Source organism: Ctenocephalides felis, unplaced genomic scaffold, assembly GCF_003426905.1.
Source record: "Ctenocephalides felis isolate EL2017-DRISC unplaced genomic scaffold, ASM342690v1 CF-g0.4_SCAFFOLD_00845, whole genome shotgun sequence".
Taxonomy (NCBI): Eukaryota; Metazoa; Arthropoda; class Insecta; order Siphonaptera; family Pulicidae; genus Ctenocephalides; species Ctenocephalides felis.
The window spans coordinates 61,493,599-61,516,500 of NW_020536999.1; the positions used below are offsets into that span (position 1 = coordinate 61,493,599).

At 28.1% G+C, this 22,902-nt stretch overlaps 1 protein-coding gene, 1 long non-coding RNA gene and 1 pseudogene across 2 annotated transcripts; all 3 read right to left on the minus strand.

Moving 5' to 3' along the window:
• LOC113386867 overlaps positions 1 to 14,504 on the minus strand; it is a 23,550-nt pseudogene extending 9,046 nt beyond the window's left edge.
• Positions 14,505 to 15,334: 830 nt separating this feature from the next.
• Positions 15,335 to 15,961, minus strand: LOC113363377. The gene is made up of 4 exons (XR_003365891.1): positions 15,916 to 15,961; positions 15,712 to 15,852; positions 15,492 to 15,632; positions 15,335 to 15,409 (listed from the first exon to the last, which is right to left on the minus strand). It is a non-coding gene; the product is annotated as an uncharacterized LOC113363377 (long non-coding RNA).
• A 2,336-nt stretch (positions 15,962 to 18,297) lies between these two features.
• On the minus strand, positions 18,298 to 21,389 carry LOC113386876 (exosome complex component RRP4-like). The gene is made up of 5 exons (XM_026624637.1): positions 21,110 to 21,389; positions 19,424 to 19,661; positions 19,173 to 19,307; positions 18,736 to 18,915; positions 18,298 to 18,513 (listed from the first exon to the last, which is right to left on the minus strand). The coding sequence occupies exons 1-5, from the start codon at positions 21,232 to 21,234 to the stop codon at positions 18,298 to 18,300; spliced, it is 894 nt and encodes a 297-aa protein (XP_026480422.1). The 5' UTR covers positions 21,235 to 21,389.
• Between the last annotated feature and the right edge of the window lie 1,513 nt (positions 21,390 to 22,902).

Here is a 22,902-nt window from a genome sequence, read left to right on the forward strand (position 1 = left end):
AAAATCTAGAAGCACGAATTCATAATATCAACCAAGAATATCTATAAAAACTTTGGAATATCATGATGAAAAAAACATGTGAAACCGTAGACTAATCCTGTTTCGTGACCACTGAATAATTTTATAAAATTATTTTCCTTTCATTATACTGGAAAGATACATTTAGTATCACCCTCAGTGAACAAACTCGACCTTCACTTTTTCTGTATATTTTCTGTTACGCTTGTTCGATTCTGCACATTATTATTTAAAATCATTAACAATTAAAAAAAACTTATTATAGAACGCTATTTATATCTATCGAGGTTTGGTTTTAGAATCATACAAATGAATTCACGCATCGATTTATTGCAAATCCAGTAATTAGAACGTACTCAATGACTAATAAAAGAAAGTGATATATTAAATGAAAAACGCAGCTATATACAGACAGCTAGAAATAAAAATGCAAGCAATGCAATCACTTGTCTGTTCAATTATTTAGTAACTTCCAGTAGGGTAAGTTACAATAATCGCAAAAAATGGATAAAATTTTTATGTATAGTCGTTTTGGGGATGCAAAAATGCAGTTTTTGAGAGAAGAACTTGTATTGACGGAGTGAAAAATTGATTACATTTTTGCGAAGGCAGATCCAGCGGTTTCAGAGTTGCAGGAAAAGTAGTAAAATTATATAGATATAGAAATATTGATACACAGGTGACGGGTAGACAGGTATACAGAAAGACAGGCAAACAAGTAGACAAATAGTCAAATTGGAAGATATGTTTCAAATTTTCAAAGACAGGCCTATATAGTCGTTTTGGGAATGCATAAATGGCAGTTTTTGAGAGAAGGGAGCATCCGATTCGAATGATTCAAACAAGATTTTAATTGTATTGAAGGAGTGAAAAATTGATTACTTTTTGCAAAGGCAGATCCAGCGGTTTCAGAGTTGCAGCAAAAATAGTAAAATTGGATAGATCTAGAAATATTGATACACAGATGATGGGTGAACAAGTGTCAAATGTAAGTAGACAAATAGGAAGATAGACATTTAAACATGTAGACAGATTGACAGGTAGTCATCTAGCCAGATGGAAATGCAGACAGGCAAACGCGTGGACAGGCAGAAGTAGACAAATAGACAACTAAGACAGGTAGTCACTTAAACAGGTAAACAAACTGTTAGGCAGTTAGATCATATACAAATTGAATATTTATTGATTAAATCGGTTATTTACACGTTTTCATGCAACTTGCCTTAGAGCAAAATACCACTTACACCTAGTTAAATTTGTAATTATATAAGCAGATGATAATTTCCAGTGAACTTTTATTTATATATACCTCAACACAAAGTAATATTTCAAGAGCATCGCTTTTCATCAATTAATACAACTTCTGGTAATATACAAAAATTATTTAATTCTATATGGATATGCTCCAGAAATTAACAAACACGTTTCAGGCATAAAATGCAATCTTCCAGCCATGACAAATGACTCTTGAACGAATTAAAGTTAGAGAAGACACGGTACGATAGAAATTAAAGAGCATCATTAAAATTAAATTGATGTCGCAATGATCAATAGTAAATAGATTGTTTTAATGAATATTTTCATAACGGACAACATATTGCTAGGTCAATACGAAGCGATTAATAAACGAGTTGTCGTAGGGCTGTAATATTTTAGTATGATCTAGAAGACTATGGTAACTACCGTCAAAAAAATAAGAAAAATCGTCGTTTTTTTTTTAAACTTTATTACAAGAAAACGGCCCGCCCCATCTTTACCAAAAACTAATCAGCACGATTCCCAACCAATATCTTTCGAACGATTTTTGAATTTTCAAAATCGATTCAGAATTGCGTGCTAAAACGTGGACGAAAAACTTTTCACTTCTCTGCTATTTACGAAGAAACGGCTGGGCCGATCGTCGCACAAATCTGACAAACAATAGTCCTCATTGAGATACATCGAATGGCTTTTAAATTTTTGAAATCGGTCCAGCCGTTTTTGAGAAAACGTCGATTTACGGCAAAAAATCTGTTCACACACACATACTTTTTCCAAATTTGGTCTCATTCGATTCAGGATGGCTTGAAACGTCGATGAGAAAACAAATTTCTCCTTCGGGAAGTTAATAAAAACGGGGTATATAAGTATCTACTGATACGTTTTAAAGCAACTTCACTGAACAGTGCAAAACTTAGTTTGTGCATGAAAAATTTTTGTTATACTAGACAAGGCCGCAAAATGCAAGTGATGAAGAATTGCACAATTTTTCATTATATGATTCATTAAGAAGAAAACTAAAATAATTAAACACAAGGCAATATTTTGAACTATAAAACTATTTTTTGGAGAAAAGAATAAACATAAGAAACAGGTATTAAGATACATAGATAGTGATGATAATATATGGCATACGAATCATTCGGACAAGAAACTTCAAATGTGTAAATATTTAAATGATTATTTAAACACTATGTTGCAAAAATTGAAATAAATCACTTAGTTTCAAGTAAACTAAGCAATTCAAATGAATAAGTTCCTCGATATAACCAATTCAAAAATTAAAACCATGTATAAATTAAACTTGATGCATAAGCAAATTTTAGTGTTGTCTGAACTATTTTGGTATCATTATCAAAGCATACAAATTTTGTTCCAATTTGGCTTTTCGCACAATGAATTAAACGAAGTAAAATCAATTATTAATTTCACAAACCATTAACTATTTCGTACAACGTAGTTCAACAAAACATGATTTATGTCGTTATGTCATTAACAACAAATCGTACTACGCATACAAATTACTAAAATCCATTTATTAGTAATATGGAGAATTTAATAATTTATATGTTAATTTGAAACAAATGCTCTGCCATAGAAGAAATGTCACGTTTGGAAATATTCAGGAGTTGGAAAATTGAAATATGAAACATTATTGTATTTGCTCTAAACTACGATCATTGTGATAATTCTTCTGAACATCACTGTCAGAGTGTAGTTGGATTCTTCAAGAAATTGATGTTCTTTTTTAACAAAAAAATATGGCAAGACTAAACGTTGGACAAAAGTTTCATTACAATCATATCATCCAACTTGTACTAATAACAATAAAAATACTAATAACTTCAAAGACTTCATGTCGAATGTGTTGAAATTATTGTCGAAAGTTACATAAAACAGACTACGATAATTTTTTGTACATGATATACGACAATGTATTACTATAATATTCTATATATAGTATTTGACAATATACTACATTATTTTTATTGATGTTTGTTCAAATTCTTTAACTTTCGGTCTTTCAATTCTTCTAAATCATCTTTCGACTTATCAACCTTCGACATATCTTCCAAATTTTCTCGAGCAATAAACTATAAAATAGTGGTTTGAGTGTTATTTGCGATTTTGTCGATGGTCGACATAGGTCGAGCATTTGATAAGCTGTTGGCATACAAGACTTGGATTTCTCCTTCTTCATTCTATTTAAACAATAGACAATTTCAAATAAAAATATAATAAATAGTTGTAATTATACAGAACCGAACATTATGAAGGCCGGGGTTCCACAGACAAGGGTGTTGGGACCATTTCTATATTTGCTCTTTACAAATGATTATCCCACCAGGCAAACAACAACTGCCACGTTTGCAGACGATATTGCATCAGTTCTTGCATTTGATGAAAATCCAAAAACAGCGTTTATGAAGCTCAACAACTTTTAAATCTAATTGAAGAATGGGCAAAAAATGGGAAAATAAAAAACAAACCAACAAAACCTCTCCATATTACTTTTACCCTCCGGAAAGAAACGTTTGAAAGAATTATTTTGGATAATAGGAAAGAACTCCAAACTATCTCTGGTTAATAAGGTCTTAATATATAAAACCATTATTAAACCAATTTGGACCTATAGCATTGAACTATGGGGATGTGCCAGCAAATCTAATATAGTTATGATGCAAATAATTCAATCCAAGACTCTTCAAGAATATGCAATGCTCCATGACATGTTTCAAACCACACTATTGACAATGACCTGTACATATCTTATATTAAAAATGTTATCAAGGACAAAAGCCTCACTCCACAAAATTGAAAACCATCTTAACAAACTATTGTAACCACTTCTGCATGCGCCAACAAGCAGAATACTTAAAAGAAACTTCTCAACAGATTTACTTGAGTAGATTTATTTTTTTGTAAATGATCGCTCAATGGGGTGATCCTGATAAAATTATTTTTTTTTATTATTATTATTAGTAATATTGTCATTATTATTGTTATTAGTTTTATTGTAACCATTATCATTTTCTATTTATATTATTATTATATTTCTCCTATTATGTAAAATTTTATTGTTAAATCATAGCAGAATAGCTTATAAAATTATATGTAATTTTGATTGTTGTTTATTAATTATTAAAAAATAAAAATAAATAGACGTAGATAGATAATTTAATGTTTGGATACCATAAATATCTTAAAAACCATTGTGAGTTCAAGAGTTGTAGTAGACTCCTTTGAGGTCTGGTATGCGATATTCACCGACTGACGTAACTGCTCGATCCGTTGCGTTTTCAAACAATGAATTATTAATAACTGTAATTTTAAATGCGACGTAATGTGCATGAAATTAAAATTTTGTTATAATCAGAGGAATCCACTAACCTATAGTAACTCTTGCTTAGAAAGAACATCCAAGCCTTCTCCAAACTTTTTTCGAATGCATGAAAAAGAATTAGTTTAGTATTATGAAATGTTAGGAAACGTAGCCTAAGTTTGACTTCATTAACCTATAATAATCTAACTTATTTATAAACAAAAATGAAGGTTATTTGTTTGACAATGTTGTCATATTAATTACATTATGCCAAGAATATGTGATTTCTACCTCATATTTTAATTTAGTATTTTTTTCGGTGCAACTCACAGACCAACCACCCTTCTTTCTTTTGTATATTACTAAGGTGACCATATTTTTTTGCATGAAATCCGGGACGGATTAGAATGTGTGTGAGAGCGGGGGGGGGGTCTCGTTGGAGAACTAAAAACTTATATGGACAATATATTTGAAGAAATATTGGCAATCAAAACCTTTTTAAAATCCGGGACAATCCGGAACAAAAGACCTAAAACCGAGACAAATATTGCTTTTAGAAAAAAAAACGGAACGGAAATTTTCTTCGACGATTTCGGTAACACACATCAACTGATTTGACTAATTAAAAAAACATTCGATTCGTATTGATGATGAGAGGTGCTGATTAATTTTTGATAAAGGTAGGTCCAGCCGTATTAAAGAATGGGAAACAAAAGTACCAAAAATGAAACAGTTCAAAATTTTGAAAAAATTACAAAATATAATAAATAATTACAAGCTTTTCATGAAAGTGTTTTTTTTTATATATTTCTATTTTTTTCAGTTTTCAAAAAATTTAAAGCTTTTTTAAAAAAAATAATTTTCGGTTCGAGAATTTGCGATGCCATGCACCACCACATGATTATTTTTGAAGTCTCATTCTCAAAATTTGATTTTTTTTAATATGAATATTTTAAAATTACTTTCCCTCAAGTATGAATTATAGCTTGACAAGAGCCTGAAATAATATTTATTATTATTGATTACAGCTTGCTTATAAATAGATAAATAAGTATCACACTGCTTGATACCGAGATGACTGAGGTGGGGACTAGATTGTATAAGTCACTTCTTCAACAATAAGAGGATATCGAGCATATATTCTCCCAGATATATACAAATTGTATAAAAAATTGTGAATAATCGCAGAAGCGAAAGGAATTGATTTGAAATCTAGATATTGTATTATATTAATAAAGCCTTTCCATTCAACATTGTATCACATGACTATAAGTTGGACAAATAACTAAAACTACTATGCTAATAACATGGAAACTAGTGGGGCGCATGGCATCGTGCCTTAAGGCAAATTGCTGGAACTTCCCATACCAAAAATTATTTTTTTTAATGATTAACATTTTTGAAAAAAAATTACTCTAAAAAAATTAGATTTTTTGAAAACTATAAATTTTTGACAAAGAATTACGTTTTTTTTGAAAAAAAAAAAACTTTTTGAAGAAAAAATTATTTTAAAATACTTTTGAAATTCTGAACTTTTTTCAAAGCAATCGTACTGCTTTAACTGCATAGAGACGAAATATCGAAGCGCTTAAGCGACGCGTCGCCGTCTAACGGATAAACATTGGTATGGAACCCATAGGAATGTAAACAAAATTTATACTTATTGTTAAAATCACTATAAAATATCTGATAATTTCATGTGCATATGTCGAATGATCATTAGACCAAATGGCACTTTTTTTTACTATTTTCCCGAAACCGCTAGACCCGCCTTCATGAAAATTTGATCAGTTCTTCATCTTGTTGATACAAGTAAAATGTTTTTTTTAATTATTCAAATCAGACGCTCCGTTTTCTTAAACACTGAGTTACCGTTTTTTGCACTTTTTGCCCCATATCTTTGGAACGGCTAGACCTGCCTTCGCCAAAAACAAAACAGCACGTCTCCTTATCAATACGAATCGAATGTTTTTTGAAATATCCAAATCGCTTCATCCGTGTTCCCGAAATCGTCGACGAAAATTTGTATCCACACACACACATATACACACACACACACTTTTTTTTTCTAATGTTTATGAATTATAACATTGATTATAAGAAGGTTAAGAATTTATATCATTCTAGATCTTCCCCCCACGAAGTAATGCTACGGCGGTTTCCGTGGGGACCAGAGGCAAGGGCAAAGCGGACACTTTTTTTCTAAGGAATGCCAAAATGTTCAGAAGGTTTTGAAACGTAAAGATATATAAAAATATTCATTTTCGATTTTTTTGCGATTACTATAACTCGCCCTACGGGAAGTTAAAAACATCAGGACTAGCAGTCCATGTAGTTTAAGGTCTATGGCTTTTACACATTTTTGATACTACCAATGGCTGAAAACTAACCTCAAAATGGCACAATGGTCAAAATAACATTAGTTCAACTTCACATCTATTTTATTTATAAGTGCAACGCTTCAGTATCCATTATTTTAAGCTGCTTATTGTTATCTCCTAAGTGTCATAACATAAAATATGTGACCGAGAATAGCTATCCCACTTATAATATTTTAACAAAATAAGTAAGATGTGTTTTGGAGATTTGGCCCATAAATCTCGGTATTTATTACGCAATACTCATTTAGAACAAATATTTATTATTGCAAAAATCGCAATGACTAAACATTAGATCCAAATTTGTGTCACGATATGATTAATCGACAAGAAATTTCGTGTGATAAACAAATGTGCAAATAATTCGCGTCGCAACGCGATAACGCGTGAATGCATTCTATTTTCAAAACCAATCGCCGAATTATTGAGATGTTATTGTTGTGATTTTTCGGTGATTCATATTATAGTTTATTAATGTTATGTCAAAGAGATTGACTATATACTCGATTTCAAATATTTACATTCTGATTTTTACAATCAAAACATGTTCTTCAAACATTTATTCAATATAAATATAATCAATGGAGGTAGTGGAACAATCGACAAAAATTTATACTTAGATAAGGATGAATGAAAATGAATGTTGATGGATTTTATGAATGAATTATTACACAAACATGTCATATAGAAATATCATACTACGCAAAAATAAAAATTAACAATTGTAAGTAACAATTTAGAACCATTACGATATTTATTATTGAAATTACTATTTACGACGTAAAAAATTTCAAAAAAAATCAATTTGATAAATTTTATATTAAAGCAAGGAACGAGTACCAAAAGCCAATGGATGATGCAGCTTAAAATTAAACTAAATTTGCTATAATTAAAGTTGTATAATTTATACAATATAAAGTTAAAAGTATATTTTATTGTATACTTGTATATTGTGGGAATTTCTTATACTTCAATACAATACATACAATACTAACAATTTTAAAAAACGTAAAAGTAGATTTTAAAATAAAGTTAAAATTTATAGGTTATTTTAGTTCATAACTGCTTTTAAATTTTAGAAATTGATTTATAATCAAATTTTCTCATAATTTTAAAGAGGCAATTAAATTATTAATAATTATGGACTAAATCAGATAATATAAATTATATAAATCTTCTACAAATTTAATAATATAATTTTAACATGTTCCTGAATTAGGTGCTGTAAATGCAAATGAAACCTTGTGAACCTTATTTTCCGATTCGATAATTAAATATTATAATAATTATTGTTTATTTCATTTTTTATAATTTAATAATAAATATACAATATTTGTTAAAATTATAATTCACATTAAAGAGAACGATAAAATATTATAGATTAGTTTGTGGAACATTAATTCTCATTACCCTATTAATTGTGAAAATCTGAATTCTGAATTAAATTAATGTAATAAAATCGATCTTCCCTTTTTATTTGATGTACTGTCCTGAAGAATTTGAAACACATATTTCAACATCAAAATTATTATAAAAAACTCAAAACTCATATACATTACACATGTACAAATTTCAATTCAGAATAAATTCACATTTTAATAATAAATATATATATTTGATTTTAAATTCTCATTTAATTATAACCTCTTTTAACAACTACCAAACCTCAAACATAATTAAAATCAAATTAAGGCGTCAAATAAGTTCAGAAAAATTGATATCTTATTTTATTTGATTATTCTATAATTTGTATATGTATTTAAAACCATAGCAATACATGAAATCAACAGTGAATATATATTTTTGATACAAGTAAACATAAATGAATTATCAGTGAATATATGCAAAAATAGATTTTTCATTGTCATCCAAATTTTGGTTTTATAGGTTATGTAATTATGTCATATTTATTCAAAATAGGACATTGTCAACATGTCGAAATTCAATTAAAATGTCCTAAAATCGTTTCTAAGTTATTTCGAGATCCGATTGAAGAATTTGTGAAGCCATAAAATTTGTATTGGTCGAAATGTTTTATAACGGGTGTTATTAACAGTTTTAATTCCATAGAATATCTGAATGCAATACCTTATCTGAATGCAATACCTTTTATAATTGCGCAGTAGTTATGCACATTTGTAGGAGAGGTCTACAAAAATAAATGATATTTCGTATAGGATAATATGTTTAATGATAAACTCCTTCGAAGGTCGGGTACTTTGTTCCTTAACCCCAAGATGAAATGGACCCAAACAAACTTTGGAACAGTCAAAAAAATCATCACACCATTAGCAAAACGAACCATTAACATTATAGTATCTTGAAGCATCATTAAGAAAAGATCTATCGAAGCCCTCGAAGGAAAATGAGTCCCGTTATTTGACAAAACAAAGACGTCAATCGGCGTTCTCGATTTCAATGTTTATTCACAAGATAACTAGCAAAATATTCACTCACCTTAATCCGTTCAGTTGTGCACACACTCACTAAATTAATAACACACACAAATCACTTATAATATAGCAGATGATCCAAGATTTGTTAATAATTATTACACCAAACTCTGTTTTCTCTAATTTTCAAAATGGCGACATGGCGACTGCCACAGCTCGGCGATCAATAATATGACGTCCAGAGACGCAACCGACGACAGCGCTGTCGAAATTCAACGACAGCCGTAGGAAATAGGGAGGCGGGTAATTCAAAAGTGATCTTTTTTTTGTTTTGAAATTTCATTAAAAAGCTATAAAAAACGTTTATTTCTGGTTAACTGTTATATTAAAATAGTATTTCAATTTTGATGCAATAAAAATTATTAATAAATAACTAAGCTTTGGAAAAATATGAAAACCTTTCTTTCTTATGCAACTATTTCGAATATTTTTGCGCAAACTGTGATCTGTAAAAACAATATTTTAATGTCACTTTGGAAATTTAATTTTGCGCTAAATACGCGCAATATTAAAATATTGAATTTTGTAAACAATAGATTAAAACAACTTTCATTGCAGACTATTTATAGACTATAATTTATATGTAATATTTTTAATTATATTATCTCATAAATTGCAATGTCAGAAACCATAATAATCTTAATAAGAATTTTGATAATAGTTCTTACGAATAATTAGATAATTTATTGCTTATTTTAGTACCATATTAACACAGACTACCTCTGCGTAAAATGTTAAAAACACATAGAAAATGCAATTTGATAATTCCATCAAAAACCAGAGAAAAATATGTTTCGAGGAGTTACGAAAAATCCAACAAAGCAAATTTTAAAAGCATATCGAACATTTAATCATTAATGGCTAATTTTGTTTTAAAATTGATCATAACATCTGCAAATATCACTTGAAATTATTAATTCGAACATTGTTTCATTTCATTGTAGAAAGTCTGCGCCAAATATATTTCTTCCCAAAAAATGTGAATTAAAATTATTTTAAGGCATTTGAGTTAATTATTCTTTTCATATTATTTTATAATTAATCATTTACATTTGAAACATCAATACACTTTTTATCATCTGTATTCACCATATGAATTTCTGTTTTAATGGATGTGATTAAATGTTGTTTTTATTGCAAATGTTTTCTTACATTCCCTAACCAAAAGTGATTGCACCAAATACTTACAGCTATTAACAATAACTTTCTTGGACTTAAAATATAAATAATATATGCTATTTAGTATTACAATCAATATTGATTATTAGTGTCACAAGATTTCATTATATATTAAGTACAGAAAGAGAATCACTTATATAATAACACTTATATGAAAAAGGGCAAAAAATTTACATCTCTTATCTTTATACTGTTCATAAATAAGTTAGTAAATGCAAAAATATTTCACCTAAAACAATGATCATAAATTTATTAATCTTATCCATCAATAGTTTGTTTTATAGGTATACTGAATTAATAACACATTCAGTTTCAAAATTTATAAAAAATATTTATATAATTTAATTGTATAAAAGTATGTGACTTTCGTACATCAAGTTCGCATTATTGAACATTAAAACATCACTATAAAACTGTCCGCTACAAATATTACTTATTGGTACTACAGATAAAATACTTTTGTCATCTTTTCTTTTATTTATACAATCTAATATTACTTTTAAATAAGGTTCCATACAGCTTCTAAAATTTAAAAATAATATACAGTTATATTTAACAAATACAATTCTTTCAAAATAAAAATTAGCTAATAAATACAAAACTCCAACAGAAAATAAAGTATATGTCGGAAAATTCCAAACTGCAATATTTTGACCAGGTTGTAATTGGAATTGTAAAAATTTTGTGAATGTTTTTTTCTCATATTCATCATAATTCATATAAAAATCTATTTTATCATTCACAGTCCAAATAAATTTTTCACCTTTTAAAAAGTCATGTATATTAAGCCATGCTATTTCATTTGATTTTTGTAAAGCATTATTATTACATATTCTTAAACACTCTTTATGCATATCTAAAAGAGGGGCAAATATAAATTTGGAGCTTCCTAAAATACTAACAGGTTTACCAAACTTAAATAATAATTCAAAATCATTCAATTTTGTACAAATATTTAAAATCTTAAAACCATCTTTTTCTGTCCAATGATATATCTGAAAATGATTACAACGTTCTTGAAGAAATTTAAGTTTTTCTTCATCTTTTAATAATCTGGTGCGCTCATCATAGTTTCCGGTATGCAGACGAGGATTTAAGTTAAGTGAATTATATTGTATAACACCACATACTAATTTCAAATTTTCTTCTATAACTTCGACTTGGTATTCTTTTAAAAAATGTTGTGTAACTGAACTTTTATATTTTTGCACGAGATGATAAGCGACTGGCTTGTGAAAGGTTGAAATATTATTTTCAATAACCGAACATTGGATATGCATGAAATACCGAGCACAATTATACACTTGCTCTAAAAAGTCATCTGGTACATCTTGTCTTCTGAATATTGATTTTTCAAAAAGCACTTTATTTTCAAGCTTGTTTAGTAGTAAATAAACAAGATCTAAAAATTTGTTACTTCGATTATAACCCATACAAATGACGTATACTTCTGAGTTACCACCTTTAGATGTGGCCGGCTTAAAAACACTTACTGATGCAAAGCATAAGTTTAATAAATATAATATATTTATACTTGAACATTCGAAAAATGTGAACATTTTCAGCATAAATGAACCCCCACAATGCAAAATTAATAATGCAGTCAACACTTCATAAATGTGCAGTTGTGCTACTTTATTTTCTTGTTCTTCTGGTGTGCGAAAACAGTCTATGGAACCATCAGCAGTAATTAGGACAACCTAAATTATAATATATTTTATTTAAAAGCATCATCGACAATCTATGTGAAAACAATCTGGTAAATTGTCCAAATTCAAATTTGAATAATATTGAAACTAGATGTAAGTGGCATTTTACCTTAAGGCAATCAATAAAAAATCAGTATATTAATTTATGGCTGATTTATAAATATACTCTACACCTTGTTGTAGAGTATTATATTGAAAGAAACTAATGCATACTATTCACAATTCATTCATTGACAAATGGATTAAATATACATATACTGTGCATTTTCTGAAAGCGCAGTACATTATTTCAGTATACAATTAATTTTTATGATTGAGCTACTTATTGTAGGCCTTCAATATTTTAGTATGTCCTATAAGATCATGATCTATATCGCAATACAAGATTTTATAAAAATAGACAAAAAAAAAAAATTCAACAATTAATTATGACTGATCTTTACCAAAAACTAATTTCCACAAACACATGTTACCCAAGTTTGACGTCAAACAATTCAGAATGACTCAGAATGACTTGTAACGTTGAGAAAACAAAATTAAGAAGTAATTTTCTGGCGAGAACATGAACTTCTCCTTTGAGAATTTAAAAAATTATATTTATATGTTTTTTCAGAGATTACTGGACTGCAAATCTTATAAATGCAGTAAAATTGGCAGAACCATTTCTAAAACTCAAATCATTTTAACTATGTTATTTCTTAATATACTTAATATAAAAAATATTATATATTTAAATTAAACTAACCGGCTTAATTTTTTCACATTCAGTTCTCAAACTTTCTATATTCTTCATGTCCATTATATTTCCAGTAAAATCATGTCCGAAATGCCAATGGTCCAATGTATGCAGCATGAGCCGGTCATCCAAAATCATGTTAGAGACTTGGTTGCCTTCATAATATGGATTTAAAGTAGTTGCAATCCAATTGAACTGGAAATAATAGTCATTCTTTTAATTGTTTGGATTAGCATATTTTAAAAAACTTATATTGTGCATTCGAATAGTTAGAAAGATAGTTATGTATTAAAATAAAATCTGTTATCAATAATTGTATTCTAATACTGTAGAAAATTGGGAAATATATTTAAACATAAATGTTTGTTAATAAACTAAACTCTATTGATACACAATGTAAATAAAGAAGTAACATAACTGTTACTGATACATGTAACTACTAAAAAGATTTTGAGAATAATTTAGAAATAGTACTCTGGCACTATGAGCACTCATTGTTAGAATAAACACAATTTTACAAATACATCTTTCCAGTAGGAGCATAAAAAATAAAAACAATTAATAAAACTCAGCATTACCGTATGATTACTTATATCATCGTTACTAAAAATTTATAATTTGAAAAACTTTCTTAAGCTATAAATAATTCTTCTTTCTTACCCGAACATCTTTATGTCTAGTTCTTAAAAAATGATTTAAAGCAGCTATAAAAGCCCCTGGAGCTTCACATAAATGCAAGCTATTAAATTCTTTATCGCCAGGCGATAATGATACCAGGTCATAAGAACATAAACACTCGAACATCTTGCACCAAGCTTGAGTGACAAACTCTGCGTTGTAGGTGTTCCTTAATTTCCATTGTATCTACAATATAAAGGACATTTAAAAATTGTATTAGAAAAGAATAAGTAATATTTTAAATAGGGTAAAATATTTCAAATAAAAACAAATATACTTTGTCAAAAAGAATAAATCGACTGTAAAGAAGAAGGCATTAACAATTTCTGCATATAAAACTATTTTCATGGGATTTAGCTGAGTACTAATTACTACATTTAATGAATGTCAATAAGCAAGTGAACAAATAATATTAGTTATGAAATAAAATAAGTAACCATATATATCAAAACTTAAATTAATGAAATAAAATAAATTCATAATAATTATACCTCCCCAGCTGGGTTCCGTTTTTTCGTGTGCATACTCCATTCTTCAATAGGATAAACGTTTAATTTACTTTTCACAGAATTCAAATGTTCTTTTAATTGTAACAATTCAAAGCATAAAAATTCAGGGGTAGTTAAAATATGTTCATTTTCAGGTACAACCCACGTAGAAGATTTTTGAAAAGAGAACTTTTTGTTGAATACGCTTTTCACATAATTCATTTTTGAATCGTTTTATCTTTAATGTTATTGTCATTCTCTATTATTTTGTAACTTTGATTTCAAATGCTTATTTGTGTTTGGTTAAATCAAAACACAAACATGTGCTAGTTGTCAAAAAACTAATGTGGCTAATTTCACAGATGTTTGTAACCATGCAAAAAGAAGTAGCTGAGTATCCACAAGCAAAAATATGTGAAATCATAATCATATACGTTAGATCATCGTTAGATAAAATTTATCTTAATAATTGTTAATTAATTAATGTGATAAGAAACTTTATGTCGCTGTTAAATTATTAACAGGCAAATAATAGATCACAGAAGCTTTGATTACTGCCTGAACTAAGTAAATGTGGAATTTCTAAGTGATCAGATCAGGTGAATAGTTTACCCAGTAAACCACAAAACGTAATGAAAACGTTAATAGAACGTAACAGATTATACGTAAAATATAACGGTTACGTAACCTAAGAGGCACACAGACGTATCTATTTCCGCCTCAAAAACGTAACGGCCTGTTTAGTTACGCGAAAACATAACGGTTTCGTTTATGTAACGTTTCCAAATTGCGCGAAAACGTAACGGTTTCGTTTTTGTTAGGTTTCTAAATTACTAAATTAACGTGTAGGTGTCTTTGATGTAACTTAAAAATTTAATAAATTTCCTGTAAATATAGAAACCATTTTTTATATTAATTTTATTTCATATTATAATTAAGAATTTACAAAATTTACATAACATATACTTAAAATTACAAAACTACAGAATATAAATTTGGATTTTAAAAATTTGATTAATCTAAAACAAAAAATAACAATTCTAACAAATTTCTATTTAACAGGATGGAATTAAATGTTTTATTTTGATTATAAAATTTTAACCATTGAAATAAGTCTTGTGTAAAATTCTTGGCAACCTTTGTTTATCAAATTGAAACCATTTCACTGCTTTCTGTTTGTAAATGTATCTAAAACAGAACCAAACAGGTTAGAAACAATTTCTACAAATTGTTTATTGATAATATTGATTTAAATTTTTTGTAACATTACCTCTAAAAATATTCATTATTTTCAAGTTATTGACAGCTAGGCAGTCCTTTCAACAATACCAAAAACATATTAATTCTTCATCGAATTACACTTTAGACAATAAAGAAGATTTTAGTCTCTGAATTTTTAAATATATTTTTGCTGAAGTAAAAACAATAGAAGGTTATGATTTGGAAATATTGTGATTATTATTATAAATTGTAACAATACTTCTAATTACCTCTATTTACTTTCATTATTTATTAAGAACAAAGTGCAGCTAATTCCTTTATGAACGTATTGCTCAAATATTGTCTTAATTGTTTCTTGTCAGTTCAGCCAAATTTCATCCACCGACTTTTAAATCATATTTTTGCTAAAACTAAATCATAAAAAATTAATACTAAATCATCTAATCATCTCTAACTATCATAATGGGGTATACCAATTCCATGACACATGACACGAGTGTCATCATTTAATGCTGTAAAAATTTTATTCTTCTTCAAATCATTTTTTCGTGATGATGGTGGATTATTATTTTATATTCTAACTTTGCATTCATATTCTTTATTTGAGCAAATATCTTTATTATGTTCTGAGTCATTATATTTCTTCAATTGAAAACCATTGTATTAGTTTTTTATTCCTGTTTAGCCGAACTATATTATTGTTACTGAAGGGGCTACAAATATTAAATTTGTATTTGTATATCTCATTTTTACTAACCTTTTGACTCAACATTGCAATAATCATTGAGGTTATGATTTTTTGTAGAATTTAATTATTATTTGATAAACATACATTTGATGAAAACATCTACAAATAACAAAATACGCGAATAGAATTTCCATTAAGGTCCAACTATATACTGAAAAAAAAAATCATTATTATAATAATATATAAATTAAAATAATTTACACATGTTTTATATTTATACTTACCTTGATCGATTCCATTTTAAACATTTTAACTGCACACTGCATAACTAATACGTTCTACATTAATCATATAAAATATTAATCATATAAATAATGATTAAATAAATGCTTCAAAAGAATGAAATAATTTGCTTGTCAAAAGATCTTCAATATGAAGCGTCCATTAGAGCCATTAGTCATAGACAGAAAAGTAAAATATATAGAGTCACGAATAACTTTCAATTGTATTTTCGTGCATAGAGTCTCGCATACATAAAAGAGTAGAACACGTAACCTATCTTTTTGACAGTTTTGTGAAACAGCTGTACCACACCGTCCATTTTGTATGTTAAACTTACAATACACTGTAACTGAACGGTTACGTTATGAAGAAAACCATGCATTAACGTTTAAAGGTTACAATTAAACGTAACATTTACGTTTTATTAACGTAACCATAAAATACATAACAACGTTTCTTCTGTGCTACGTTACTTTAACTTTATGTTACGTTTGTGGTTTACTGGGTAGTTTTATTAGTGAATAATTTGTATTATTAAAATTTATCCAAAATACTTTAGTTTAATTAGCCATAATTTAGTTAATTGTTCGAAAATCGAAAATGATTTGCTTTCCAAACATTTTGCCAAACCTTAGAAAAAAAGGGTGGGTGTGTATGTATGTATGAATATAATTTTTCAACGATTTCGGGAGCACGGATCAACCGATTGGAAGACGTGCTGATAGCAAAAAATAGAGCAAAAAGATCTTAAAATATCAGTTTTAGAGCAACCAATGAGAATGATTCATAAAACGTTCGATTCTTATTGACGGGGAGATTTGCTGGTTTTTATTTTTGCAAAGGCAGCTAGAGCCGTTTTGGAGATATGGAGCAAAACAAGCAAATAATAATAACAGTTATTGAGAGAACGGAAGAATGATTCAAAAAACATTTTTCTTGTGTTAACAGTGTGTAATAATAATTAGTTTTTAGGAGAAGGCAAAAAAAATATATTTTGATATCAAAAATTCAAACTTTTTTTATATTTCTATCAAATCAAAGCTGAGATTCTGAAGCTGACTTATATACTTACTTACTTGAAATAAATGATTTTAACTTAGGAATTCAGTTTTTATAATTCTAAGTAATGAGATAAAGTCCTTCTCATTTACTTTTCATGTAGATATATATAAACGTCGTCATCAAATTTATAAGTTCTATGAAATGTGTAAATTACAGTACAGGAACTTCCTGCAATTTGCTTTAAGATGCAATGTACCATTGGTTTACTATACTCGTAGCAGTATATTTAAAATTACTGTAGTTTATCTACTACAGTCTTGTAGTGAATTTACTACATTTAGATCATATTATCAGTGATCAGATGAATAGATCAGATCATCAGTGCTTTTCATATATATTTATAATAATATCAAATAGAGCAAGGGCATTCTAGCTTCCAGTTTTCAGCAGATTTTGATGAAATTTATGGCAGCAACTGATTCATATTTATATTTAAATGTATATTTAACGTACTATCATTATACCATTAATGATATATTTATAAATATATAAAATAAACACCAATATTAAATATATTAAATAAAATGCATTGATTACATAATTTAATACCGTTATGTAATTGAATAACCTAATTAAATTTCAATTCTGTTATGAAATCAAATTATTCAATACCAGTCTTTTTCCCCAGCTTCCCATAATAAGTAGTAACAACGACCACATTTATTAAATTGTCATATTGTGATATCACTAAATTGTATCAGGTATTCTGGACAAAAGTTCAGTTCTGGAAGAATTACGTTTTTACAAGACATTTAGTACATCCCAAGCTATTTTAAACTTGAATGAAATTAAAATAAAACGAATTCAGTTCTGAAAAATATATTCACTCATTTAATTCTTGTAATCTGTGTTTAGTTCTTATCACAACATCTAACATATATTCCGGTGTGATTAAATCTCTAGGAGTATAATTTGCAGATATAGATTCTTCCACTGCATAGGTTATACTAGTATCACACAACTGAAGCTTGAAATGCGCCAAAGCTAAAATAACATTTCTAATTCGGGCAATCATTTCTCTGTCATCTCTTGGAACCACCTAAAATGACAAATGCATGTTGAATAATTCGAACTAACAAACTTAGTTGAAAACCAACAAAGTTACACTTAAGATAAAACCATTAGAGATAAGAATTTTAGATTTTCATGACATATGACTAGTTGAAGAGGCACTTGATTTATAATTTTTTAAATCTGATGCAGGGCTTCGTACTATGATTTTATAATGAATAAAATAGATAAGTCAAAGTATCTATTATACCTCCTCTAAATTTTGTGTAAAACCACCAGCACCACCAACATCTTGATTGATTGTTGGACATATCCATATAAATCCATTGTTTCCGAGGATAACAGAAGCACCACAGGGTAAATTGTGAAAATGATTCTTTCGCCGTTTCACTAGAGATGGAAAAACTTTAACCATAATTCCTTGAGATAACTGAGAAATAAATTAAACATCATAAGTAAAATCATAAATTATGAATTGACAATGCATTTCAATCACTGCCACAAATGCATGAGACAAAATCAATTTTGAATGAATGATAATGTTAAAAACCATTTTTTATCCATTATCAATATAATAAAGCTCTTAAAATGCCTCTTATTAAGCACAATGATATTAGAAACATATTATGGTATATCATCCAAATTCTGATGTATTAATCTAATAAATAAAACTAATTGCTGCAATACCTTTCCATATTTTAAACTTCTTGTGTGCAGTGATAGCGAACCATCACCATAAACATTTTGTACTTCTGCACTGATAAGATCACCCTCTTGCAAATAACGTCTCATAGCTTGTTCATCTTCAACAGAACGTCTACGCTAAAATAAACCAAAAAATATTTACATAAACTTTTGATAAAATCTTAAGTTTATTTATACAAATGCAATTATATTTAACTATACTGTTTGTTAAATGTTACACATGTTATACTAACCAGCTCTCCTCCTGGCAAGTTAACCGATGACAATAGTAAAACAGAGTCAAGTCTGGAGTTTGTATCTACTTTCCATCTTTTTTGTTGAACTTCTGTGATACGTCCAACTATAACATCACCAATTTCACCGACATATCTGCTTTTCAGAGGTTTCACGGATATCAATTTATTAACTTGTTCTACAACTCCAGCAACTGAGGCTTTTAAGTAATCATCTTCAGTGTATGTTCCATGGCCACTAAATTAATTGATTGAATTATATGAAGAAGAATGATAATTTATATGCAAAGATGCAAAGAACAAGCTACAAATGTAAGAAGATACATGAGTAAATGGAAATAAAGTGCTTTTGAATAATGAAGAAATTCATAAGTATAATATAATCTTATAAGTACTTATTAGGAATGTTTTTTAACTTTTAATGAGGTTCTTAAAAGCACTAACTAAATAATGCTTGTTATTAACTAATGATTAAGAAGAGTTAACTTTTGGGAAGAGTTAGTTTGCCAACACTTCACATTTAAATAGAATAATTAAAGGTGCATATAATTAATCAAATTAAAGCAATAATGAGAAACTGAGCAAAATAGAAGAACAAGTTTTTTTATTTTTTTATTTTACATAATTCATTTAAGGAAATTGGTCAAGATTTGACCAGGGTTTTTTGTATTGGGTCAAGTAAAAAGTTTGTTTTGTTTATTTAGTGAAACTCGTCCAGTTTTTTTTATAGGGTGCAAATAAATTTATTCAAACTCAAATGCTTCAAATTCAAATGCTTCATTAATATCGACAATGTTTTGACATTTATTCCTATCAATGACTAGTTTTCTCCTAATGTCGACAGAGCTGATTTACTTATCTTCCTCTACCTTTTTAATAATTCCATCAAATTTTTCAGTGATTTGACGAGCGGTTTGTGGCACATCTTTCACATCAAAATTACAAGAACGAAAGAGATCGAACCATCTGCCATCAGCAGATTTTGAACGAATACCTTATACAGCATAATTTTTTTCACAAGTCTGCACAGTGTTTTTCCCTCCATCATAATAATATTGCAAAATATAGCGATTTTTTTCATTAGTTTTGTTAATTTTCAAGCACAAATAACTTTTCAACCAGTTGACCAATTTCTTTGATCATACCATCAAAATATTTCTCAAAGAGTCAACTTTCTAACGAGCAATCACTGGTGCCTCTGTAATCTGCACTTTCTGAATTATTTGTAACTAAAGCTGTCTATCGCGGAAAACGAAACAAACTATTTACTTCACTTAAAACCCTTCGGGGTAGGGGTATAAATGTTTGTAAATACAAATACCTGTGTATTATTATACCTTAGAGTGTCTAGTAAAAGGAATGAGAGAAGATACAAAATCAATATATATCGCAAAGTAAATAGTTGCTTTTCTTCACTTTCTAATGATGACAGAATAATTCTAACTTACAGTCCACTAAATTAATTTTGCACAACTTGCATTTTAATAGAATAGTTGCTACTAATATTATCAAGTTTTATAAGCTTATGATGAAGGCAGAATCTTTGCAAAGAAAAATAAGAGTAAACAACGCAAACACAAGTAAAATTATAGTTTGGCTCAAAATACATCATCTAATTAGTCCTTGCATTTTTTTAAGTGCAACCATTTGTATTATTATTAAACATATTACTTAAAATAATATTACCGCATATAACCTCCTTGTTGAACAATTATTTCCCCAGGTGTATATAGACGTACATTAAATGTACTATTATCAATTGCTGTATCCACACGTTCAGAAGCTAATTTTATGCATACATTTTGAGACATTATGAACCAAATAATTAAAAAACAATACTTAAAAGGAATACAATTTCATCAATAGTTTAAGCTGAATTAATATTATTTCGTACTAATTATTTACAATAATAAATGCAATTTAATTTTAATATTTTTTCACATGTTATTTATGATAAATAATAATATTATTTAATAAAAGCAATAATGATTAAAAACCCATTACAAGGAACTCGTGCATTTTTAACCTAACTTAGAGAACAGTCATAACAAACATTGCCGAAAACATTACAAAGTGAAAAATTCTACCAGGGGTTGTCAACATTTATACAAATTGACATTTTTCGTTATTTCACAAGACTACATTATTAAAATTATTTACATATTGGTATTTTTCAATGATTATTTAAGGTACAATGCAATAAATTTAAATACGCTCAAAATATTCTCATTTAAGTTTGTTTTTAATTTACGATAGTGCCTTTAAACTTTTGTATATATTTAACTTCCTGCAGGGTAAGTTAATAGATAAACATGTATAATGGGTAAGTTATAGTAATCGCAAAAAATCAAAAATGAATTTTTTTGCATATCTGCACGATTTGAAGGTTTCTGAACATTTTGGCATACCTTAAGAAAAATTGATGATGTTTGGATACAATTTTTTGTCCACGATTTCGGACGCACGAACCAACCGAATGATTAAAAAAACATTCGATTTCTATTGATGACAGGACGTGCTAATTAGTTTTTGGTGGAGACAGGTCCAGCCGTTTTGAAGATACGGGTGCCAAAAACGGTTTTTGAGAGAACGGAGTATCCGATTTGAGTGACTCAAAAAACATTTTACTTGTATTGACGAAATGAAGAAATGATGAAATTTTTGGTATGGCAGGTCTAGCGGTTTCGGAAATACAGAGGAAAAAGTAAAAAAAATTATATTTGGCGGTCAAAAATGATCATTAGACATTAGCGCATCAAATTATCAGATATTTTTATTTTAGAAATGGAAACTAAATTTGTTGGGGTTCCGTACCAAGATTGTTAATTTTTAAAGTTTACTTATACTGTTCAAGCTAATTTCAAAATTTTCAGAAAAAAAAATTGAGAAATATACAAAGTTTCATACTTGAAATATGAATTTTAAATTTATAATTCAGTTTTAAAATGAATATATTTCAAACACGTTATTCTAATCGTAAGAAATATATTCTCAGATGGATTTATTCGGCACCTCTTGCTAATGCAAACTTTTTCAAGTGTTTTGAGCGATAAGATCGTTACTGTATATTCTGTGAACGATGAAATATATACGGATTGATTATAATTTTCAATTCGAAAATGTTTAAAACAATTGTTATTAATAATATCAATATTTACTGATTACTAATTTTTTTTCTCAAATATTTAATTGTGTCACGGAAAGTTCCAGCAATTTGCCTTAAGGCACGGTGCCATGCACCACTAGTTATTATAAATAAATAATTCATAAGATTGAAGATAAGATCAGATTATTTTTACTTTGGTAACGTCAAATTGAGAAATCCAGGACAATCATTTTGAAAAAATAAACTATTGCACAATATTATAAAATGTATTTATTTATATAAAGCAGGAAAAATATTGTACAAAAATAGTAATTAAGATTATAGCTATTGTTTCTTAATAATAGTTTTCATGTAACAAAATGTTTGATAAAAT